Raw genomic sequence first — 21,763 nt, forward strand, 5'->3', positions numbered from 1 at the left:
CCTATCAACTCTGTGTACTGAGGGGATAGACTTGGTCCTTGATGTGAAGACTCCTTCACTTTTTCTTTTTTTTTGTCAATTAAGAGTTGGTTTTTATTGATTTTTTTTTCTTTTTGAAAATGTCTCTGTTTTTCCCCTGTCATAAATGGCTTGCTAACTTTTAGTTTTTTTGTTGAGTTTTTATTGTGAATTGAGTGATAGTTCACATGGGAGAGCATCGGTTTTTCACTCGTTTCATTGCTATGATTACAGTCTCCTCCGTGCATCGTCATTCAACAGTATTTGCTTCTATTCCCTCTGTTTTTTTTTTTTTTTGGGGGGGTGGGGGTTGTACAAAAAAGCACTTCGGAATATATAATCATTTAAACAACTAAGGGGCACATTCTGCAAGTCTGCCTCCTGGCTGCCAGCACACAGCCTTTCTCTTTCCATGAATCTAGTCTTCAGCTGCTCTATCTCTCCATGTCCTCATCTTTGCCTCCATCTATGGTGTTGCTGCTTCTCTGGATAGGGTCCCACATTCTGCTAAGTGATCTTCTCCCTTGATGGCCCTAGGGTTCTCTGTTTCTGGACTGTAAGATTAACTACTCCCCCCTTTTTGTTACAAAACTTCTATCTTTACAGTTGTGACAGTTGCAATTAGTCATAACAATTACTCACTGTTGAATCATAAGAATCTTATCCCCATCTTGTTTCACCAAACCCATCTAGATAAGATGAAAAGTATTTAGTGGGGATTCTACTTTCCCCACACACTCTGAAACTAAACTCCCTCTTGAAACCTTGTAAGCCAGTCACTTTGTGCCTTTATAGCCCCTCCCCATTTTAGTTAGCCAGTGTCTAAGTAGTCTGTCCCTATCTACCCTGTATACAGAGGGGATAGGATTGGTACTTGATGTGAAAACTCCATCTCTCTTGGTTTTATTTTGAGCTACTACATCCATAAGCATAGGTCAAGTTCATCAAGTTGTAGAAATTTACACTTGCTTCCTGTATCAAACTTTATCTTCTAGTTTTGGGCATTCTTGCTCATTCCGCCCCCCCCCCCCTTCATATCAGCTGGATGCTACACTCTTAGCTCTAGCCCACCATGGGTTCAGGAGTTCCCAAGTCTCCCCAAACTTCGGACTAACCAGCCCTTCCTCTTCTCTCTCTCATCTCAGTGTTGACAGGAGTCTATGGAACATGGTCAGATTCAGCCCATGTCTTCATGTCTTTCCTCCACTTCCACTCACAAGTAGACCAACACGATCACCAGCAAGCTTAACATGTCTTCTTGTGTTTTCCCTTTGACTTTCAGTCTTGGAAGGGGGTTTGTCCTGAAGGGACTTGATTGCTTGCCTTGATGGCTCCCATACAAACAGCTTACTTGTTCTTGTAATAGCCAAACAGCCTGCCATTTTTGTTTTTATTTTTTCCTGCTGGTCTTTCTTTCAAGAAGTGTCTTCTGATCCTCTAGCCACTCCAGGAGGGTCTGCATGTCTTTTCAAGTGGGAATGTCCCACCTGAGAAGGTTCTGGATGGGGCTCAGGATTCTGCCTAAGGTCCTACACAAGGCTCCTCCACAAGAAGCCTATTTCACTGGGCAAGTTCTAGAACCCCTTTTAGGTAGTCCCATCCATTATAGGCTGAAGACCAGCTTACAAACTTTCTGTAATCATGTTTCCTGATACTACTTTCTATCCCACCCAAATGTCTATTTTGCAATAGTTGTTGAGTGCCATTGAGTTGATTCCAACCCATAGCAACCCTGTATAGGGTTTCCAAGGAGCAGCTAGTGAGTTTGAACTGCCGACCTTGCAGTTCAAATGGCTTTGCAGTCTGGTGCATTAATCCACAGTACCACACCAGAACTCCTTTGCAATAATAATAGGCAAGGGAAATTAATATCCATAAGACAGTCAAGCATTGTATCATTATTTCCCTTTTTTTACCCATTCAGACTATGCCTCAATCTCTGTGTCACAGAGCCCTGTTGTTCCAAGGTTAAGTATATATCACTATTTATCTCTGTCTCATTTAGCCCATGTGAACCTACCTAAGTGTTCCTCTGTTTTCCTTGTTCTTGGGAATGGAAGGTTTTAAAATAAGGCAAAGGTCTGTGCCAACACCTGGGCTGGAAATAGTTCAATTGGGAGATGACAAGTGGAGCTTTGATTTCAGGATGAGTTTCTGGTGTGTGAGTGAAGAGGCACCTACACTTGCACTTAGTTGAAAAGAACCATAGAAAGTGGAATTGCGTTTGGGGATGGGGAGGCATCATGAGTCCCAGAGGAGGAAGAAGGCAGGAGAGCTAGTGTCTTTTGTCCCATCAACTCCACACTATCCAGCACAGAATGAGATGGGATTGGCCAGGACCAGGGACAGCTCCTGAGCTGCTTGTCCTCTCCAGGGTTGCCTCCTCTCTGTCTCCTTGGCCATAATTCTGCCTACCTTTCAGGAACCCCAGTACTGAAGAGCATAATGGAGTTCTTCCCACTTCCACCTATGAGTCTTGAGTCCCTTTGGAGGTTGTGGGGAAACTGGTCACTCCTACATTCACCCACTCTTCTTACCTTTCTTTCTACAAGTTCCATGCCCTCCACTCTTCCTCCTTGTTCAATTTCTCCCAGGCTAGTCAGCATCAGTCATCTGTCATCCTTTGAAATTACCCTGTCCCATTTCCTCTACCCCTCCTCATTTCCATTCTCAACTTTACTCTCAATTTCTCACTTCTCTTGAGAGATGTGGAGATGTTTCAGACTTTTAGTCCTTTATTCCTACTACTTGGTATCCAGGTGTCTCTTCCTCTTCCCCTGCTGAGCATAACATATAAAATAAGCTAGGAGAACCAGAGGTCTAAAGCTCCTCTTCTTAAATCAGATAGACCTGGCTTGGCTTGGGTTCAGATAGTGCTTCTACTGCCTTGGGTGTCTTCTTATGACAGGTAGTTAACCTCTTTGTAAATTAGGAGACTTCTCATCTATGAATTAGGATGAATCTTACATCAAAGACTAGTCTCCAAAGAGTGTGGAGCCTGATGAACAGAAGTGCTCATTGTCTACTAATTGTTGTGAAGATTAACGGCAAACCCAGAGTACATGTGACTCAGGGATTGATCCTCACAACAATTTTATTAGAAAGTTGTATCGTTACAACTCCCTCCCATTCTGCAGATGAACAAACGGGCGCAGAGAAATTAAGCAACTTTGTAAAGATAATAAGTGGCTGAACCAAACCATATTCAGACCCCCAAAGTTTGGCACCCAATTTTAAATTTATGCAATGCTAAGGACCTCTGGTAGTGTAGTGGTTATGAATAGGGCCGCGAACCTCAACGTCAGCAGTTCAAACTAATAGCTTTTCCGTGGGAGAAAGATGAGACTTTCTGCTCCCTTAAGGATTTACAGCCTCGAAAATCGCTATGAATCGGAACCGACTCCAGGGCACTTCACCACCACCACCACCATTTTCTGGTGAGGTGCTATAAGGTAAGCACTGAACTTAAGATCGGTTTGAACCACAAGGTTGGCAGTTCAAACTCACCAGCCTCTCCGCATACCCTACATGATCTCTATGAGTAGGCACTGACTTGACGGCACTTAATAACACCTCCCAGATGATAGCGTGCATATGAAGTGTGTAATAGTGTTAGTGCATGTTGTTAGTGCATGTTGTTGTTAATCGACCATGTAATATGGTCGATTCCGACCCATAGCGACCCTGTTATAGGGTTTCCAAGGAGCAGCTGATGAGCCTGAACTGTCGACCTTGCAGTTCAAACGGCTTTACAGTCTCGCTGCTCAAATGGAAACAGTTGTTTTCAGGGAGTCGCACGTGCCCCTGACGACCAGAGACCAGCTGAATCCGACGCAGCCCCTTGAGAGAAGCCCCAGGAAGACTACAACACCCATAAGGCGCCGCGCCTTCCTGTGAACGCACTTCCGTCGGACCTCAGACTCTGGGCCAGATCATTGGTGCTCTGTAGGCTGTGTGGCGGCGAAGATTGGAGGGCGGGAGCAATGCTGGTTTAGGATTGGGGAAATTGCTGTCAGCCCCGCCTCAACAAGTAATCTTCCGGATAGGCCCACATGTAGTGAAGAAATGGTATTTGGGTGGATGACCCACGGTATCCTGTGAGACTGATTCTCCCACTGATACGACAGTGACCCGGTGAAAACTGTTTAGAGCATCCGGGCCTTGAAACTGACCGAAAGCGGCCCCCAGGACATCTCGCCCCTAAACTGCTCCTCATGGAATCTACGTTCAGCAGCCCAGCGGAGGCGGTGTTGCAGCGGGAGGCGGGCGCCGCGGACCTGCTCACTCCTCTCACGGACTTGGATCGAGTGTATGAGCTGGAGCGAGTCGTTGGATTTGTCCGTGACCTAGGGTGTCAGCGGGTGAGGGCAGACTTAGAGGGGGCTCATCTTTGGGTTTGGGTCGCTCCGAAAATGGGGGCTCGTGAGTATGAGGGCTCGTGGGAGGTGGGAGTACTCCTTTGGAAGTGGGACCACCCGAAGATTTCCTGGTAAAGAGCTCCTGGGTACTAGGGGTGGGGTGGAGAGGGTGGGTAAGGCCCTCCTGACTCCATGGTTATGCTTACAGGTGGCCTTACAATTCCCGGATCAGCTTCTGGGAGATGCTGGGGCCGTGGCTACACGACTGGAGGAGATCACGGGGTCCAAGATGTTCATTCTGGGAGACACAGCCTATGGCAGGTGTGAACTTGGGGGCTTGCTTGAGGACAGGGTGAGGGATCCAGGACAATGTTCGTTTGTACGCTATCGTCCGCAACATCATTGTCTTTACTGACCACTTTCTCATTGATGACAGTAACTCTCTTCCTAATAGGAACCCCTCTCACTGCTGGTCTCTTCCCTGCAGCTGCTGTGTGGACGTGCTAGGTGCTGAGCAAGCTGGAGCTCAGGCTCTTGTACATTTTGGCCCTGCCTGCTTGAGCCCCCCAGCCCGCCCTCTGCCTGTCACCTTCATCCTTGGTCAGCGCTCTGTGGCCTTGGAGCTCTGTGCCAAGGCCTTTGAGGCCCTGAGTCCGGACCCCACAGCTCCCATGGTGCTGCTGAGTGAGCCAGCTTGCGCCCACGCCCTAGGTGAGGGGTTATTTATGCAAGAAGGGTGGACCAGCTCCTTGGTGCCTTCATTTCCCCATTTTGGGGGAATTGGTCCCAGCTGATGCTTCTGGGTCACATTCAGTCTCCTAGGGATGGAGGAACTCCTACTCTGACAGACCCCACCCCTGATACCACCTTCTCTCCTTCTCAAGAGGCCTTGGCTACTCTGCTGCGCCCACGGTACCTGGACCTGCTTGTCTCCAGCCCAGCTCTCCCCTTACCAACAGACTTCCTCAACTCAGAGCCTGAGCCCTTGGAGCGTTTTGGACGACGCTTCCCCTTAGCCCCAGGAAGGTGCCTGGAAGAGTTTGGTGCCTTCTATGTGGGAGGCTCTGAGGCCAGCCCTAGCCCTGATCTTGACCCAGATCTGAGTCGACTGCTCTTGGGCTGGGCTCCAGGGAAACCCTTCTACTCTTGCTGTCCAGACACAGGACAGTCTCAGGATGAGAGTGTTCGGGCTGGGAGGCTAAGGGCACGCAGACACTACCTGGTGGAGAAGGCCAGAGATGCCCGTGTAGTGGGAGTGCTGGCAGGCACATTGGGTGTGGCCCGATACCGTGAGGCCCTGGCACACATTCGGAACTTAACTCAGGCTGCTGGTAAGCGAAGCTATGTGTTGGCCCTGGGGCGGCCCACCCCTGCCAAACTTGCCAACTTCCCTGAGGTGGATGTCTTTGTGCTTTTGGCCTGTCCTTTGGGCGCTTTGGCCCCCCAGCCTTCTGGTGGCTTCTTCAGACCAGTGTTGGCACCATGTGAGCTGGAGGCTGCCTGCAATCCTGCTTGGCCTCCTCCAGGACTGTCCCCCCACCTCACACATTACGCGGACTTGCTGCCTGGTGAGTGGTAGGGCACTACCTGAACTGGAAACGTGGAATGGGGGTGGAGGAGCCAATATGCATCCTCTTCACCCCTTCCTTCCAGGCTCTCCCTTCCATGTACCCCTCCCACCACCTGACTCAGAACTGTGGGACACTCCAGATATGTCACTCATTACTGGTGAGCTCCGGCCTCCACCTGCCCGGAAGCCATCAAATGCCCCTGAGTGTTCAGCCCTGAGTCCGCGGCCTCAACTGGAACTGGCTGAGAGTAGCCCTGCAGGTGAGTATGCCAAGTCTCACCCCCTGCTGAACTCTTCCCTCAGATTCAGCCCACTCAGCCTGTGCTCCCTTCCCCTGCAGCTTTGTTCCTCAGTACCCGGAGCTGGCAGGGACTGGAGCCCCGCCTGGGTCAGACACCAGTGACAGGAGCTGTGAGTGGAAGACGAGGAATTGCCATCGCCTATGAGGATGAAGGAAGCAGTTGAGAGCACATGGGACCAGACACATAGAAAGACTAATAAATCACTCCTCTGACCTTTGACACCTTTGGTGTCAACCCCCAGCTCTTCTGCCAAGAAACATGAAGGAGCTGGGATGGAGGGAGGGCAGGCAGTCCTTCCCTGAGGAAAGGACTGTTCTGGCCCTGGCACGAGGACTCAGCACATACTGGCTTAGTAAATGTTTGCTGATTGACTGATGGGGAAAAGGACTTAGGAGTTTCCCTGAGGCCATTCTGAGCCCAGTCTGCCCTCCTGGAAGTAGATAAGAAATTCTGGCCAATTTCAGTGACTGGACTGTAGTTGAGGAACTGCCCTTGTCAAAGTGCAGGTACTATATAGTCTAGACCAACATTTCTCAACCTTGGCATTGTTGGCATTTTGAGTTGTATAATTCTTTGTTGAAAGTTGGGGTATCCTGTGCATTGGAGGATGTTTAGCATCACCCCTGGCCTCAACTAACTAGATGTTAGTAACCTTTTCCTCTCCAATTGTAGCAACTAAAAATCTCTCCAGACATTTGACAGATGTCCCCTGTGGGGCCAGAGTTGTCCTCTCCCGTTCCCCCAGTTAAGAGCCACTGATGTAGGCCTGCACTGTCCAGTATCATAGCTACTAAACAAAATTAAATTTAAATTTAAGATAATTAAAATAGTTGTTTGTCATTCACCCTATTCATATTCTCAGTGCTTAAATCACTACATGAGGGGCCAGCTCAGTGATAGAACATTTCCATCATCACAGAAAGTTCTTTTGGACAGCACTGGCCTGCAGGAGTCCAGCTCTCGCAGGGTCGTGAGACTCGAGAGGAGACTTGGAGTCGGCGAAAGTGAAAGTAATCGAGGAGTCTCCGCTTAGTTGGTTGATGGAGTTCACTCTGCCCTGGCTAGCAACAGTCTTTATTTATAAAGTTACACAATGCATAATGATCTGATACATTGATATTTTTCTTTGAAGTACTACACATTTTTAATTATATCATTCTTTTACCTTATGATTATAAAATCTTAACAAAAGTATTTCTATAATGTCCCACTTGATCTTTCCATATCCTGTTCATTTTCTGACCATTAAGCATTTTTTTTCCTGACATCATCTCCTTTTCTACGTAAGTGATACATTGTTTTTCTTATTCCTACTAAAAGGTCAAGTTGAACTTTACACAGATCATTTCCACCTTTTAAACCTTTAACTACATTCTTTTCCTATATCCTTATATAATGTCTAATATGAATCTCATGGAATCTATGTAACCTTCATTTCTGAAGTTCATAAACCACAACTTTCTTCCCTGTTCTTCCCACTCTCATAGGTGACAAACTGTTTTTTCCTGTTCTTTGTAAAGGTCATTTCTACTCTTAACATCTTAATTTAAATTCTTTTCCTGTTACAAGTTATAATTATTTGTTAATTCTCTTACCCCACACTCCCCTCCAGTTACCTATTTTTTAACCTATACAAGACTCTATTCATAGGGTGGAATCAGAACCATCCTAAAGAAGATAGATAAAGGGTGCTTTCCCAAAAGCCATCTGTCGTGCTGATGTCTCTCCTTTTCTGGGACTGTGTCAAACGGCAACAGGGGGTCGGCTCCCAGCACTGGCCTACACTGACTCTTATATGCTTCTGAAGGAGTTCACAAAAATTTGAATAAACCATATACTTTTTCTCATTCTTTCTATTCATCAAGCACTACATAGGTCCTGCATAGGTTGTATGGGTAGAGAAGTGGATTGAATATGACTTGATTCCTGTCTTCATACTGTGGTTGGGGAGAGAGGCAGTTAAACAGGTAGTTGCCACAGTGAAACAATTATTTCAGGCAAGTGGAGCCTGGAGGAGGCTTCCTAAAGTGGGTGACACATAAACTGAGCCGCTAAAGGAAAAATACTTGTAATGAGAAACTGAAAAGATTTGGGCAGAGGTACACTGTTTAAATAAGGAGCTCTGGTAGCGTAGTGGTTACGAATCGGGCTGCGAACTTTAAGGTCAGCGGTTCGAAACTACCAGCCGCTCCGCGGGAGAAAGATGAGGCTTTCTACTCCCGTAAAGATTTACACCCTCGGAAACCCTGTACAGGGTCGCTATGGGTCGGAACAGACTCGAAGGCACTTAACAACAACAACACACTGTTTAAATACACAGGTGGAACCAGTGTTGGGTGCTGCAGGCAAAGTCAAGTTACTGGACCCTAAAGGTTGAGAGAGGCGAAGTAAGATACCTCTTGAGAACAAAGGGGGAACAATGGAGAGGTGGTCTCTAATCTTACGGAGCACCCAGTCTAATGTAGAGGCACATCTGAAAACTGACTGTGGTAACTGGGATAAGATTGGCACCTATATAATACAAATATGAGGGGGCTTCAGAAAGCTCCTGGAAAAACCTAATTAAAAAATGAACTTTCCCACAAACTATTTGAAGCCCACCTGTACAAATATGGGAAGGAGAATAAGGAGTGTATCATTGAACAGGATGGTCAGGGAAGGGCGTTTGGAGAAAGCTATGATTGAACAAAGATCGGAAGGAAGTTACAGAGTGAGCTACCTGAATAAGAAAAGCAGATCAAGTGCAAAGGCTTTGAGATGGGGATATGGTCAATGAGCGTTGGAGGCGGGGGTGGGGGTGGGGGGGCAGGTGGGGGGGCGGGGAATGGAGTGGAGTTAAGGTTATGGGTAGCATCATCACATGAGGCCTAGCCATTGGGGGCATTTTAAACAGGGGAGAGACATGACCTAGTTTCTACGTTAAGTGCTGTCGATTCCGTTGATTCTTAGCGGCTCGGTATAGAATTTCCAAAGGAGCAGCTAGTGGGTTTGAACTGCTGACCTGTGGCTTACAGTCCAGGGCAGATCCTGTAGCTTCACACCAGGAGTTTCTATTGTGTTGTTGTTAAGTGCCATCGAGTTGGTTCTGACTCATAGCGACCCTGTTTAGTTTCCGAGGAGCAGCTGGAAGTTTGAACTCCAGAAGTTTCTGTAGATAAGTTTTATAAGGATCTCCCGAGTCCTGCATACGCAGCCTCTAGGTTAGAGAAATGTCCTGGGGGAGGAATGATTTCCCAGGACCATTAGACGTTAGCGGGACAATAGGGTGAGCACGAAGAGGAGTGTTTCCAGCAGAGAACAGTTCAAACACACTGAGAAAGAGCAGGCACCTTCATAGAATTGAGTAGAACGTAGTGACTAAAGACGGAGTGGAGGCAAAAGCAGTAAGAAGGATCAGCAGTGGCTTGATGGCCACACTCGGGAGGCTTCCGAGCAATACTGGTGGGGCGCCGGGGTTGAGAAAGAGCGGACATGGAGAAACGTGAAGAGGACCCGCCAGAGGTCGAGGTATTCGGTAAGAAGGCCGCCATAGCCCAAACAAGGAGGGGAAATACTAGCCCGTCTCCAAAGCGGGTTCCTACAACAACCACAATCCTCAGCGTTCTGCAGTTCCGGGGTCGCCATATTCGAGCAGGGCCGGCCCCGGCGTGGGGTCACGTGGCGCTGGCGTCTCACGTGTGTATGTCAGGTGACGCTTTGGGGCGGTGACACAGACTGCGGGACGGACGGTGGACACGGGAACGCGGGTTTAGCTCTGGCTCCACCGACCTGACCCCCGCCCTTGTTGTCGCTATGACGGGGCTCGCGCTGCTGTACACCGGCGTCTCCGTGGCCTTCTGGGCCTCCATGCTTGTCGTGGGTGAGGCCAGACCCTGGCAGGGTCGGGGTGGATCCGGGCCTGTGCTGGCCCTACTGGAGTCAAGCGGAGAAGTGGGGTGCCAGGATGCGGGGCCCAAGTGTGGGCTCCGCATCCCGGGCTTCGGGACTTGTTTCACGCTTGACAAGTCCTCTGACCCCGCAGAGGAGACTCGGATCCCCAGCTGCTGGGAGGGGGCGGGAAGAGCAATAGTAATCTTTCTGGCGTTAGCATCTTACCCCCCCATCCCCCAGTGCTGCCTTCCCTGTCTTGCTCCTGACCGGCCCTCTTGGGTCACGAGCCAGCTTCTCCAGTTCCTCTTTTCTTGGTCGTAGGCTCCACCACCCCCAGCTTGTTGGGTAAACAGCGGTTCTGGCTCGGCCGGCAGGATCTGGTGGGATTGGCTAGGGCTCTCGCTTGCTCCCTCCCTCCCTCCCTTCCTTAAGGGTGTTCAGGCCTGCTCGGTGGTGTGTCTGCGGAGGGGCTCGGTCTGGGAGATGGTGTCACTGCGGGGAATGGTGGGAAATGGAGGCCCACTCTGTCCTGAAGATTCCCCCTTGACTTGGGTGTAGACAGGCCTTTAGGAAGGTGGCCTTCTCTCGGTAGAGGAACTGTTCCTGAGAGAGCAGCCTATAACCCGTTTTTCTTACTGCTGCAGGAATCTGCTACACCATCTTTGACTTGGGCTTCCGATTTGATGTGGCATGGTAAGGGAGGGCCAGGAGAGGATTCCCCTAGAGTGTCCTCTGCAGCCTCTGGTTCCCCTCCCGATGTTCCCCCTCATCCCCCTACCCCAGCTGCTGGGATGTGGATCTTTGAGAGATATTAAGTCTATTGTTTCAGCATTCAGGACTTGTGGTTGGGGGGCAAGGAGGACGGCTAGGTATTTGTGCGCCCTTCCCCAGGACTGAATTGCTCTTCTTCCTGCCCCAACACCAGGTTCCTTACTGAGACATCCCCCTTCATGTGGTCGAACCTGGGAATTGGTTTAGCTATCTCCCTGTCTGTGGTTGGGGCAGCCTGGTGAGTGTTGGGGTTGTGAGGCCGGGGAAAGGGGGGGGGGGGCGGGGGAATGTCACTGAGTTCTTAGTCATCTTGAGGGTAGTGACAGCTGGGGCTCTGTTCACTCATTTCTTACCCTTTCCCCAGGGGCATCTATATTACGGGCTCCTCCATCATTGGGGGAGGAGTGAAGGCCCCCAGGATCAAGACCAAGAACTTGGTCAGGTAAATGTAAAGGCCCTTGGAAAATTGTCAGACTCACGTGCACTGGGGACTGTTTGACCTGACATGGTTGCTTTCAGCCAGCCTCTTGATGGAGTGGGATGTTGGCGGGGGGAGTACTCTTTGGGGAGGAAGTTTGGTTTCTTTCTCAACTCTAACCTCTCCAATCCCCCTTCACCACCACTACCACCACCAGCATCATCTTCTGTGAGGCAGTAGCCATCTATGGCATCATCATGGCAATTGTCATTAGCAACATGGCTGAGGTATGGGGGGGGGGGCTGGTGGGGGGAGGGGTGGGCATCCCCTGATGCTTTAGAAATGGCAGGGATGGGGTGGCATAGGGAATGGTTTCTGATTACTTCTCTGCTTTCTTAGCCTTTCACTGCCACTAACCCCAAGGCCATCGGCCATCGAAACTATCATGCAGGTAGGTTGGTATGTGAAGGGGCTAAGCTGAGGTTTTCACACCTGCTTCCTGCCCCTACCCTTACCCCCATCCCAACTTGGACTTGTCATATTGATATTCTCTGGGCTACTTTGGTCTGATTTGTAAGTCGGGGTGGTGGCTGGCCCTGTTAGTCCATGTTGGGCCCTTGTCTTCATCTCCCTTGTACCTGGCTGGGCCTCAGTTCCCTGCCTCCTCCCATTCCCACAGGCTACTCCATGTTTGGGGCTGGCCTCACAGTGGGCTTGTGTAACCTTTTCTGTGGAGTCTGCGTGGGCATCGTGGGCAGTGGGGCTGCCCTGGCTGACGCTCAGAACCCTAGCCTCTTCGTAAAGATTCTCATCGTGGAGATCTTTGGCAGCGCCATCGGCCTCTTTGGGGTCATCGTCGCAATCCTCCAGGTGCTAACCACCCCCCAGAGACCCTCTGTATTCTTGCCTCTAACGAGCTCCCTCCTTCTGAGGAGCTGCAGTGTCCCTCTTCTCTACCTATAACCACAGAAATCCTAAACACTTCTATCTCGTCTCCATTTTCTGGTCGTCTTGACACTATTTATTTTTGTGTCTAACCCAGTGTCACTGTGGCAATTTTTTTTTTTTTTCTGCTTGTGTCTACATAATCTTTTTTCATCTAGTCCCTTTCTGTTTGTCTGTCATTTACTCCATCTATTGTTTGCTTTCGTGTGAACTAGACTGGGTTGGGGACTTGTTTGTGTCTCTGAGTCTCATGTGTTTTATTGTGGCTCTCAGGGCCTGTGTGCATCTCTGCCTGTGATGTGTACCTGTCAGTAGGACAGCATGTCTGAATTATTTGTCTTGTCTGACAATGACTGGATTTGTGGCAAGTTTTCTCCATTTGTCCTGTAGTCTTAACTGTGACCATCCCTGTTCATCTGTATTTGTCTACTACACTGTGTCCTTCCTGGTCTTTCAATTATCCAACTATTGTGGCCTGTCTGTACAATCATGGGTTTGCTGTCTGATCTTTCATTTATTATTGTCCTTGCTTGATTTCTCCTGTTCTTCTTTTGCAGACCTCCAGAGTGAAGATGGGTGACTAGGTGATCTGTGTGGGTGGGACCGTGCCCCACTCTTAATTTATTTGTGGTTTTCCTGGGACAGCTGGAGTTGTGCCCCTTAGCCTTTTAGGGGGCTTGGTTCAGGGCTCTCTCTGCACTCACCTCCCGCTGCCTGTCGACTTGGAGTCACTACTTGGCTGAATTCTCAGTGTGGGAAGTGGGCCAGTGACAATTGTATGTGCAGTTGTGCACCGGGGCCCCTACACACACACCACCCCGATCCCTATTTACCCAGTGTTTGTGAAATAAATGTGATATTTGCCTGGATCAGTGCTGCCTCCTGTCACAGCCTCTTACCAACTTTCTGATTCTGTGCACACCTGCTCTGCTCTGGGCAGAGCTTGCTTCTGGGTGGCAAGTTTGCTTGCTCGGCTTGCTTGCCAGGGTGAGGAGTCTGGCCCCTGAACATCTTTGTTAACTGGATTGAGGGGCTCTGGGATGTGGTCTTTTGGTGTGTTTGTGCCCAGGCTCCTTCTAGCTCCATGTCCTCAAGACTTTGTCTGACTGTGGCTGAGTACCTGGTTACCTTCAAGTTTACATTCTTCCCTACCGCTATTCATCTATTTTTTTTCTCTCTAGTTTTGAGTTGTCCAACCCATCACTTACAAGCAACTTCCTGTTCCCAGGGCTCTATCTAGTTTCTCCCACTCTTGTCCTGTCTCTAATTTTCTGCTACCCAATCTCCTGTTACCCTAGAAACCCTAGCCTCTTCTGCACTCTTCTGCCCAACTGGCAGCCTCTCTCTTTGGAGCTACCTTTTAAATCAGTCTAGTGGTTCCGAATCGGCTATGAACTGAAAGGTCAGTTTGAAACTACCAGCTGTTCCCTGAGAGAAAGATGAAGCGTTCTGCTCCCATAAAGATTTACAGCCTCGGAAACCCTGTACAGGGTGGCTATGAGTCAGAACCAACTCCATGGCACCTAACCACCACCATCACTCATGAGTAGGGAGCAAGGTGGCTCTGTAAGAGTACTAGACTGCGAACCACAAGATCGGCCGTTCAAGCCCACCAGTCACTCTGTGGGAGAAAGATGAGGCTTTATTCACCTGCAAAGATTTACAGCCTGAGAAACCCTATACAGGGTGGCTGAGTCAGAATCGACTGGCAGGCACTGAACAACTCATGAGTTGGTAGTCCCTGACCTCGAAGTTCTAATATGCCCAACCTTCAGGTCCGTCTTTTTGGACGGGTTTATGCTCCAATCCCAATTCCCACTCTTGCTGCTCTGTCTCCCACCCTGCTTTTAAGTCCATCCCTTTAGATGAACCTGCCCAATTTCCGACGCCCCACCCTAGTCCATTTCAGTCTTCAGTTCTAGCTTTGCTGCTGCCAGGCCGCCGGCAGAGGCGGACGTCGGGGCCGTGCGCGGCGGATGCGGGTGCGCTGGAGGCGGGGACGCGCGCGCGGGCGCAGAGGCCAGGCCTGCCTCTCCGAGGCGCCGTAACGCGGGAGGGAGGTGGTGGCGCTGTGCTCCGCTGGGCCGTGGGTCTGCCCGGCCGCCCGGCCCCGCCCTGCCCCCCGGGGCGGCTCCGCTCCATGGCCCGCGGTGGCGGCGAGAGGCGGCCCCGGGGCCGCGGGGACCGCTGACCGGGCGGCTGGAGGCGGCGGGGCCGGGCCATGGAGGACGGAGCCGTCCGCAGCCGCCGGAGCCCGGGACCCCGCCGGAGCCGGAGCGGCGCCCCCTGCTGAGCCCTGAGCCCCGGGTGAGAGGAAGGCGCGAGCGGCCCCCAGCCCAGGGTCCCAAGATTCCAAACCCCGTCCTGCAAGGGGCAGCCCCGAGCGCGGCCTCGAGACCCCAGCCCCAGACCGGGTGCCAGGCACTGGTGGCCAAATCCTGGCCTGGCTTTACCCCCACCCCACCCCCATCCTTCGGCTTCCCTCCGGGGCTCCTCTGCCCTCCCCTAGCCAGCCTGCCTTATTGTCCTCGCTCGCCCTGGCCTCGTGTCGCCGGGAGGCGCTCCGTTCATGTTTTCCCTTTGCCACGGTCCCCCGCCCCACATCCACTTCCCCAATCCACGCCCCCCCTCCCCCAGGTTCCACACCCACCAGGTCTAGGCAGCCTCCCCCGTCTTGGGGTGCCACGTGTTAAAGCTGCTCATGCTTCCAGCCCCACCCAAATGCACCCCTCTGTCGGGACGCCAGGCTGACCCAGAACCCCTGGCCTGGAGGGAGGGGCAGAATGTTTGCACGTGGGTCTTGGTGTGAGCTGGCCGGGGACCTGTATTTATGACTGTGTAAGTCCAGGAGCAGGGGGTTTCTTTGTGAGTATGTGACTGTGTGTTAGTGTCACCCGAGCTTGTCTGTAGTTTTCTATGTATCTCTGAGTGTGGGTGACTTGGGACCAGGGCTGTGCTTGTGTATCTGTAAGACTCGCCTTGTTTCCTGAAGTGTCCAGAAATGGTTGCTGCTTTGTTGGAACCACAGCTGGAGCCATGGCCCAGGTCAGTCCCCATCCTGCCACGTTGAGTTTTGCCCTCATCTCCAGGGCCCAGCTGTCTTCTCTTCTCAGAACCAGCAAGTGTGTTCCTCCCAGCCCCATGGGGGCTAGGCCTTGAGGTTCTAGGTGAGGGTCCTCAGCCCCACCCTATGTTTCTATCTGTTGCCCCAGAAAGCAAGAGATACCATGTTTGGACTGCCCTGAACTACCTGGGTGCTCAGGGCCACTGCTCAGCTTGGTCCAAGTGTCCTGGCCTTGCCCCTGGGACCTGCCTGACAAAACCACTTCCCATCTGAAAGGACTAAATGAAGGCATGAGTAAAAAGTGTTCTTATATAGTTGTTAAGTCCTGTCCTTTTGGTTCAAACCAGTTTTGCAGTCCAGTGCGTTAAGCCACAGCACCACACCAAGACTCTTACATAGTAGATTAGATACCAGTTAACAGTTTTCCTTATCCCTTCCCCAAATCAGGAATTCTTTGTTGAGATTTTCCGGGGCACAGGTGTATTTATGGGTCTGTGAGTAAACAGCTTCCCAGTTCATGTGTTCATGTACATGTTCCCGGAGTACATGACAGAGTGACAGACTGTAGTCTTGTGGTAAGGGTATGTACCTGAGTGTGTGTTCTTGTACTTTCTGTGTGGATAAGGATTGTCATTGTGTGTACTTTAATACTTGGGTGTGTCTGAAGGTGTGTGAGTACTTCCTTGCCAGGGACTGTGTGTCTACTTGTGAATAGAATGTGAGTGCTTGAGTATGGGTGGCGGCGTGAGCAGGTAGGTGTAGGCCTGTGGGTCTGTGAGTGTGTGCAGCTGGGCAGGAGGTGGGTGGGTAGCTATGTACATCTTGCCCTGACCTGTAGGGTCTGTTTCTCTCCTGCCCTGCTCAGGCCGGCAGCCGGATGCCTGGGCCCATTGGGCCGGCCGGTGGCCGCCTGCGGGATGAGCAGGCTGCTGGGGGGGACGCTGGAGCGCGTCTGCAAGGCTGTGCTCCTGCTCTGCCTGCTGCATTTTCTCGTGGCCGTCATCCTCTACTTTGACGTCTACGCCCAGCACCTGGCCTTCTTCAGCCGCTTCAGTGCCCGCGGCCCTGCCCGGGGCCTCCACCCAGCTGCCAGCAGCAATACTAACTGCTCTCGGCCCAACGCCACTGCCCCCAGCTCTGGGATCCCTGAGGCCCCCAGTGCTGGGCCTGGCCCCACAGCTCCCCTTCTAGCACCTTGTCCTGACTCACCGCCTGGTCTTGGTGAGCCTACAGGGTGGGGCTTGGATAGGGGTGGGAAGAGGGTCTCACCATTTGCCTCAGGGAATGGAGTCTTGAGCCATGGGAGTGCCCAGGGTCCAGCTCTGTTGGAGGAGGGATGTTCCCGGGGATTCCCTTGCTCACTCCCAGGCTGTAGGGGGGCAGGGTTGATCTCTCTGGATTCTAGCTTAGGCCCTGATTTCTGTACTGTCCTGCCTGCAGTTGGCCGGCTGTTGATTGAATTCACCTCACCCATGCCACTGGAACGGGTCCAGCGGGAGAACCCAGGCGTGCTCCTGGGTGGCCGCTATGCACCCCCTGACTGCACCCCAGCCCAGACGGTGGCGGTCATCATCCCTTTCCGGCACCGGGAGCACCACCTACGCTACTGGCTCCACTATCTGCACCCCATCCTCAGGCGTCAGCGCCTGCGCTATGGCATCTACGTCATCAACCAGGTGTGCTGTCTGTGGCCCCTGCTAGGCACTAGCTTGAGTTGGGGGTGCACAGGCCCATGTGCCTGTTAATGCATATGTGGAAGGTCCATGTCTGTCTGTGGGTGTGCCCGCCTGTGATGGGTATATGGGTCATACATGTCCATGTGCATGTAGGAAAGATGGTGATTATGTGAAAGAGTATGTGTCCACATGGCGTATATGTGCACCAGTGAGCATGTTCATGGCCTCAGAAAGGAGCGACCTGCTTTGTCTACTCTAGGGAGCCCCACTCCATAGTGGAGGCCTGGGCTCTCCTGACGATAAGGAGTTGTTGAGGGCATCAAGGAGAGGGAGAGTTAGACTCTGGGTTCAGCATCTAGCCTTTCGGTGGGCCTGATTCCTGAGGCTCCCAGACTTGGATGTGGCTGGTGGGTGACTAGAGTTGGAGCAGGGGGCTGGGCTCTGGGAGCACAGATGCTAGGAAGCAGTGGCTGCAATGGGACTTGGAATGAACCGGAATCTGCCGATGGCGGGACCAGTGGAAGCATATGTTCCAGGCAGAGGGACCTGGAGGACCCAGGATTTAGAGGGCAGCTGGTCTGCGTGTTTAGGAACTATTTGACTGAGGGATGGGATCCAACATGTGGGGTGGACAGCAAAGATGAGGCTGGAGGAGCTGGCAGAGGCCAAATCGAGATAGGGCTTAGGAATCATGTTAAGTTGTTGAGTTCCAGCCTGAAGGTGGTGGGGCACCATTGTAAAGTTTTACATAATGCATTATGCTTGCTTTTAGAAATTGCTTTGCTAGCATGTGGAGAATGGAATGGAAGGGGGTGACTAGAGTGGCCATTTGGGAAGAGGCTGCAATGACCAAGAAGGACATGGTGATGGTGCCTGTGAGCAGGGCGGTAGCTGTGGGGATGAGGGGAGAGATGTTGTGTAAATGGTACAGAGTGAGGACAAAGGGATGTTAAGCATCGTGAGGATGTTTGCTGCGGGGATGGCTACACTAGAGGCGAGGTGTGGAAGGAGCTGAGGCAGGGCTGGGGGCTGTCTGACTCTGAATTCTTTTCTGCACATGGTTAAGTTTGAGTGCTTGTGGGAGGTATAGGAGGCAGATAGATGAGTCTGGGCCTAGCAGCGAGGTCTGAGCTAGAGCCCCCAGTTGGTTCCTGAAACCAACCATGTCCAGCATGCTCAGGAAGTATGGAGCATGCAAGGAAACAAGGCAGAGGAAGGAAGCCAGCCCTGAAGGAGATGAGTGGAGAGAGAGCTCCCTACAGGAGGCTGAATAGATTGGCCAGAAAGGATCCAGGAAAGCGTGGTGTCCTAGAAGTCCAAGAGAGGCAACTGTGTGAGTGGTGCCGGGGGAGTAAGGAGGACTGTGGACAAGAATCGTCCGGTGGATTTAGCAACAAGATGGGCCCAGTGAGAGCCATTTCAGGGGCATGGTGGGGGCGGGAGCAGATTGCAGTGGGTTGAAAAAGGAATCGGATTTGAAGAAATGGAAATAGCTGATTGGAGACAACTCTTCTTTAAAAAAATCTCTGCTGAGAAGGGAAGGCAAGAGGTAGGGTGATGGCTCCAGGGAGGGTTTTTGTCAGCTGGGAAAGAGCTGGGCATGTCTGTGAGCTGGGTGGGGAAAACTCAGGCCTCTTGGCTGGTGAGCAAGGTCAGAAAAGGTGCCTGGAGAAATGACCTCTGTCCTTCCAGGGCCTAGTGCAGGAGAGGCGGGAGAACTGGTGGGCCTGGGAGCTCAGGGCTTCCTAGGGGAGCGGCTCCTTACCCCAGGCGTGGCTGCCATACAGGTTTGGTCGCCTTTCCTCTTGCTTTGGAAGGACTCTGCCCTGTAAGACTCTTTTGTCCAAGAACCTCTCTGTCCACAGCTAGACATCTAGACTTAGGAGCCTTGTGCTTTAGGCTTCATAGCCAGGATCCCTGCCTCAACGAGATGTGCCCTTACAGCTCCGTTCCTCAGGGCACCCCAGGCTCCCAGTGTTGAAACTGCCTGTAGGCCTGCCCTGATCTTTTTATGGGAGAGATAAGAGGTTTAGCCCAGTCCTGTCATGGTATCAGAGACTACCCAGGAAGTTGGAAGTGGGTCCCAATGAGTTAGAGGGAGAAGGTGCTTGGAATCAGTGTCCTCAGCACTCTTTGATCTGCATCTTAGACACTGGTTGTGTAGGGTTCTCATTCACCTCACTATATGACTATGCCCAGCAGGGACAGGAAGCAGGACCGCTCATCTGTAGGATCCCCACTGCTAAGCCTGGCACAGAGGAGAGTGGCACAGGGCATGTTTGAACGAATGATTGAGAGCTCTAAGAAGTGGCTTAAATGGAGATTGGCATAAATGAAGCACATAGCAAGGAATGAATAATTACGCTGGGGTGGGCAATGGAGGCTTATCGGGGAAGCCTTTTTTAAAAAATAAGATTTATTGTATTTTAGGTGAAAGTTTACACAGCAAATTAGGTTCCCTTTTAACTATCTTTACACACATTGGTCCATTGTCATTGGTTACAATTTTTACAATGTGTCAGCATTCTCATTATTTCCATTTTCCCTCCCCCTCCTTGCCTCCTCATCTTTGCTTTTGGGTAAATGTTGACAGTTCATTCTCATACAGTTAACTGTTTAAGGGAGCACATTACTCACAGGTGATGTTGTTTATTTTATAAGCTAGCCTATTATTTGGCAGAAAGGCGATCTGTAAAGATAGCCTCTATTCTGAGTGCAAACTGTACCTCCGGGCAGTAGTCTCAAGGGTTCCTCGTGTCTTTATCAGTCCAGTAGGTCTGGCCTTTTTTTTTTTTTTTTTTCTACTTGGGACCTTGAGATCTTCTATCATGTTCCTGTGTAGTAGCTGGCACTATGTAGCTTTTTTGGTCTCAGGGTAGAAGAGATTGTGGTTCGTTTGGGTTGTTAGTCCTGTGGACTAGTTTCTTCATTGAACCTTTGATTGCCTTCATTCTCTTTTGCTGCAGATGAGTAGAGACCAACAGTTGTATCTTAGATGCAAACTTGTCTAAGACCCCAGACACTGCTCATCAACTAGGATGTAGAATATTATCTTTGTGAATGAGTATGCTAATTGACTAAGTTGTCACCCAAGGTTATCTCCCTAAGCCTTTTGACCTAGTAAACCAATCCCGAGAGTTGCTGTGATATGTGTATGAATCCTCCATAACTGTGCTCCCTCTGTGATTTGTTATATAACTGAACATAGATACAGCACACACAAATGTGCATATGACTATAGATACACCTTCTGGCACTGTATCAGACAATGTTCCACAGTTATTCATAAGGTTCTCAGTGGCTAACCTATCAGAAGTAGTCCATCTTTCTTCCTGCTCTGTCTTAATCTGGAAGCTCCACTGAAACTTGTCCACCATGGGTGACCCTGCTGGTATTTAAAATATCAGTGCTACAGCTTCCAGCATTACAGCCTATTTCTTGTACTTTGGACATGTTGTCAGAAAGGACCAGTCCCTCTGGAGAAGGACATCATGCTTGATAAAGTGAAGGGTCAGGGGAAAAGAGGAAGACCCTCAACAAGATGATCTGACACAGTGCCAGCAACAGTGGGCTTAAAGATAACAGTTGTAAGGATGGTGCAGGACCGGGCACTGTTTCATTCTGTTGTACATGGGGTTGCTATGAGTTGAAGCAACTGGGTGTCACCTAACAATAATAGATACACCTTTACGTATATGTGTATGTGCATCCATATCGATCTATGTAACCACCTGTATTTGTTGTTGCTTTTGCAAAATTGTATATGTTAACAGCATTTACCAAAATTCTCTATCTCATGTACTTCTTAGTGTCTTTACCTTGGTCAGGTTGTGCTGACTTTACCCATATTTGGCATTGCCTTTCCAAGTATTGCCTATCTAATAGAGTTCCCCTACTTTCTTTCTACCATCCCTGGTTACATCAAAGAACTTGTTTTCCATGTGTGTATCTATTCTTTTTATAATAGTGGGACCATCTAATATTTGTATTTTTATAGTTGACTAATTTAGCTCAGCATAATGTCCTTCAGATTCTTCTGTGTTTTAAGATGTTTTGCAGACTCCTCATTATTCTTTATAAAGTTAACATAGTATTCCATGGTATGTATGTACCACCATTTCTTTATTCATTCTTTCATTGACAGGCACGTAGGTTGTTTCCATCTCTTTGCTATTCTGAATAATGCTACAGTAGTTGGTAGTGTAGCTGGTTACGAATTGGGCTGCGAAGCTTAAGGTCAGCAGTTTGAAACTACAAGCTGTTCCGTGGGAGAGAGATGAGACTTTTTGCTCCCGTAAAGATTTACAGCCTCGGAAACCCTGTACAGGGTTGCTATGAGTTGGAACCGATTCCACGGCACGTAACAACAACAACAAAAACAAGCATGCTCTGGTAGCGTAGTGGTTACGAATCAGGCTGCTAATCTCACGGTCAGCAGTTCGAAACTACCAGCTCTTCCACAGGAGAAAGATGAGGCTTTCTGCTCCCATAAAGATTTACAGCCTCGGAAACCCTGTACAGGGTCACTGTGAGTCAGAACTGGCTCCAAGGCACATAACAACAACAAAGCATAGGTATGAATAGCAGAGAAACACTGTCAGATGTAGTGCTGGAAAATGAGCCCCTCAGGTTGGAAGGCACTCAAAATCAGACCGGGGAATAGCTGTCTCCTCAAAGTAAGAGTTGACCGTGATGATGCGAATGGAGTAAAGCCCGTGGGAGAAAAGCCCACAGGACCTTCATTGCTGATGGGGCACAAATCAAAATGAAG

General features: G+C 50.3%; 3 protein-coding genes across 4 annotated transcripts in view; all 3 read left to right on the forward strand.

The window, feature by feature from the left end:
• The first annotated feature begins 4,232 nt into the window (after nucleotides 1–4,232).
• Nucleotides 4,233–6,411, forward strand: DPH2 (DPH2 homolog (S. cerevisiae)). Its single transcript, XM_006839677.1, has 6 exons — nucleotides 4,233–4,379; nucleotides 4,585–4,697; nucleotides 4,864–5,087; nucleotides 5,261–5,944; nucleotides 6,030–6,206; nucleotides 6,287–6,411. The coding sequence occupies exons 1-6, from the start codon at nucleotides 4,233–4,235 to the stop codon at nucleotides 6,409–6,411; spliced, it is 1,470 nt and encodes a 489-aa protein (XP_006839740.1).
• Nucleotides 6,412–9,931: 3,520 nt separating this feature from the next.
• ATP6V0B (ATPase, H+ transporting, lysosomal 21kDa, V0 subunit b) lies at nucleotides 9,932–13,128 on the forward strand. Of its 2 annotated transcripts, XM_006839678.1 has the most exons (8): nucleotides 9,932–10,107; nucleotides 10,763–10,811; nucleotides 11,044–11,127; nucleotides 11,254–11,331; nucleotides 11,525–11,594; nucleotides 11,707–11,758; nucleotides 11,987–12,177; nucleotides 12,810–13,124. In XM_006839678.1, exons 1-8 carry the CDS (start codon nucleotides 10,041–10,043, stop codon nucleotides 12,834–12,836), a joined length of 618 nt encoding a protein of 205 aa, XP_006839741.1. In that variant the 5' UTR covers nucleotides 9,932–10,040; the 3' UTR covers nucleotides 12,837–13,124. The 2 variants fall into 2 exon arrangements, with proteins under 2 accessions (XP_006839741.1, XP_006839742.1); XM_006839679.1 differs by lacking the exon at nucleotides 10,763–10,811 and having other exon boundaries at nucleotides 12,810–13,128.
• A 1,144-nt stretch (nucleotides 13,129–14,272) lies between these two features.
• The window catches only part of B4GALT2 (UDP-Gal:betaGlcNAc beta 1,4- galactosyltransferase, polypeptide 2), a 21,664-nt gene continuing 14,173 nt past the window's right edge, over nucleotides 14,273–21,763 (forward strand). The window contains exons 1-3 of the mRNA XM_006839680.1: nucleotides 14,273–14,559; nucleotides 16,182–16,537; nucleotides 16,757–16,992. Of these exons, the coding sequence (XP_006839743.1) occupies nucleotides 16,234–16,537; nucleotides 16,757–16,992 (540 nt within the window). The 5' untranslated portion in view covers nucleotides 14,273–14,559; nucleotides 16,182–16,233. The remainder of the gene's footprint in view (nucleotides 14,560–16,181; nucleotides 16,538–16,756; nucleotides 16,993–21,763) is intronic.

This window comes from Chrysochloris asiatica, unplaced genomic scaffold (genome assembly GCF_000296735.1).
Source record: "Chrysochloris asiatica unplaced genomic scaffold, ChrAsi1.0 scaffold00026, whole genome shotgun sequence".
Lineage (NCBI taxonomy): Eukaryota > Metazoa > Chordata > Mammalia > Afrosoricida > Chrysochloridae > Chrysochloris > Chrysochloris asiatica.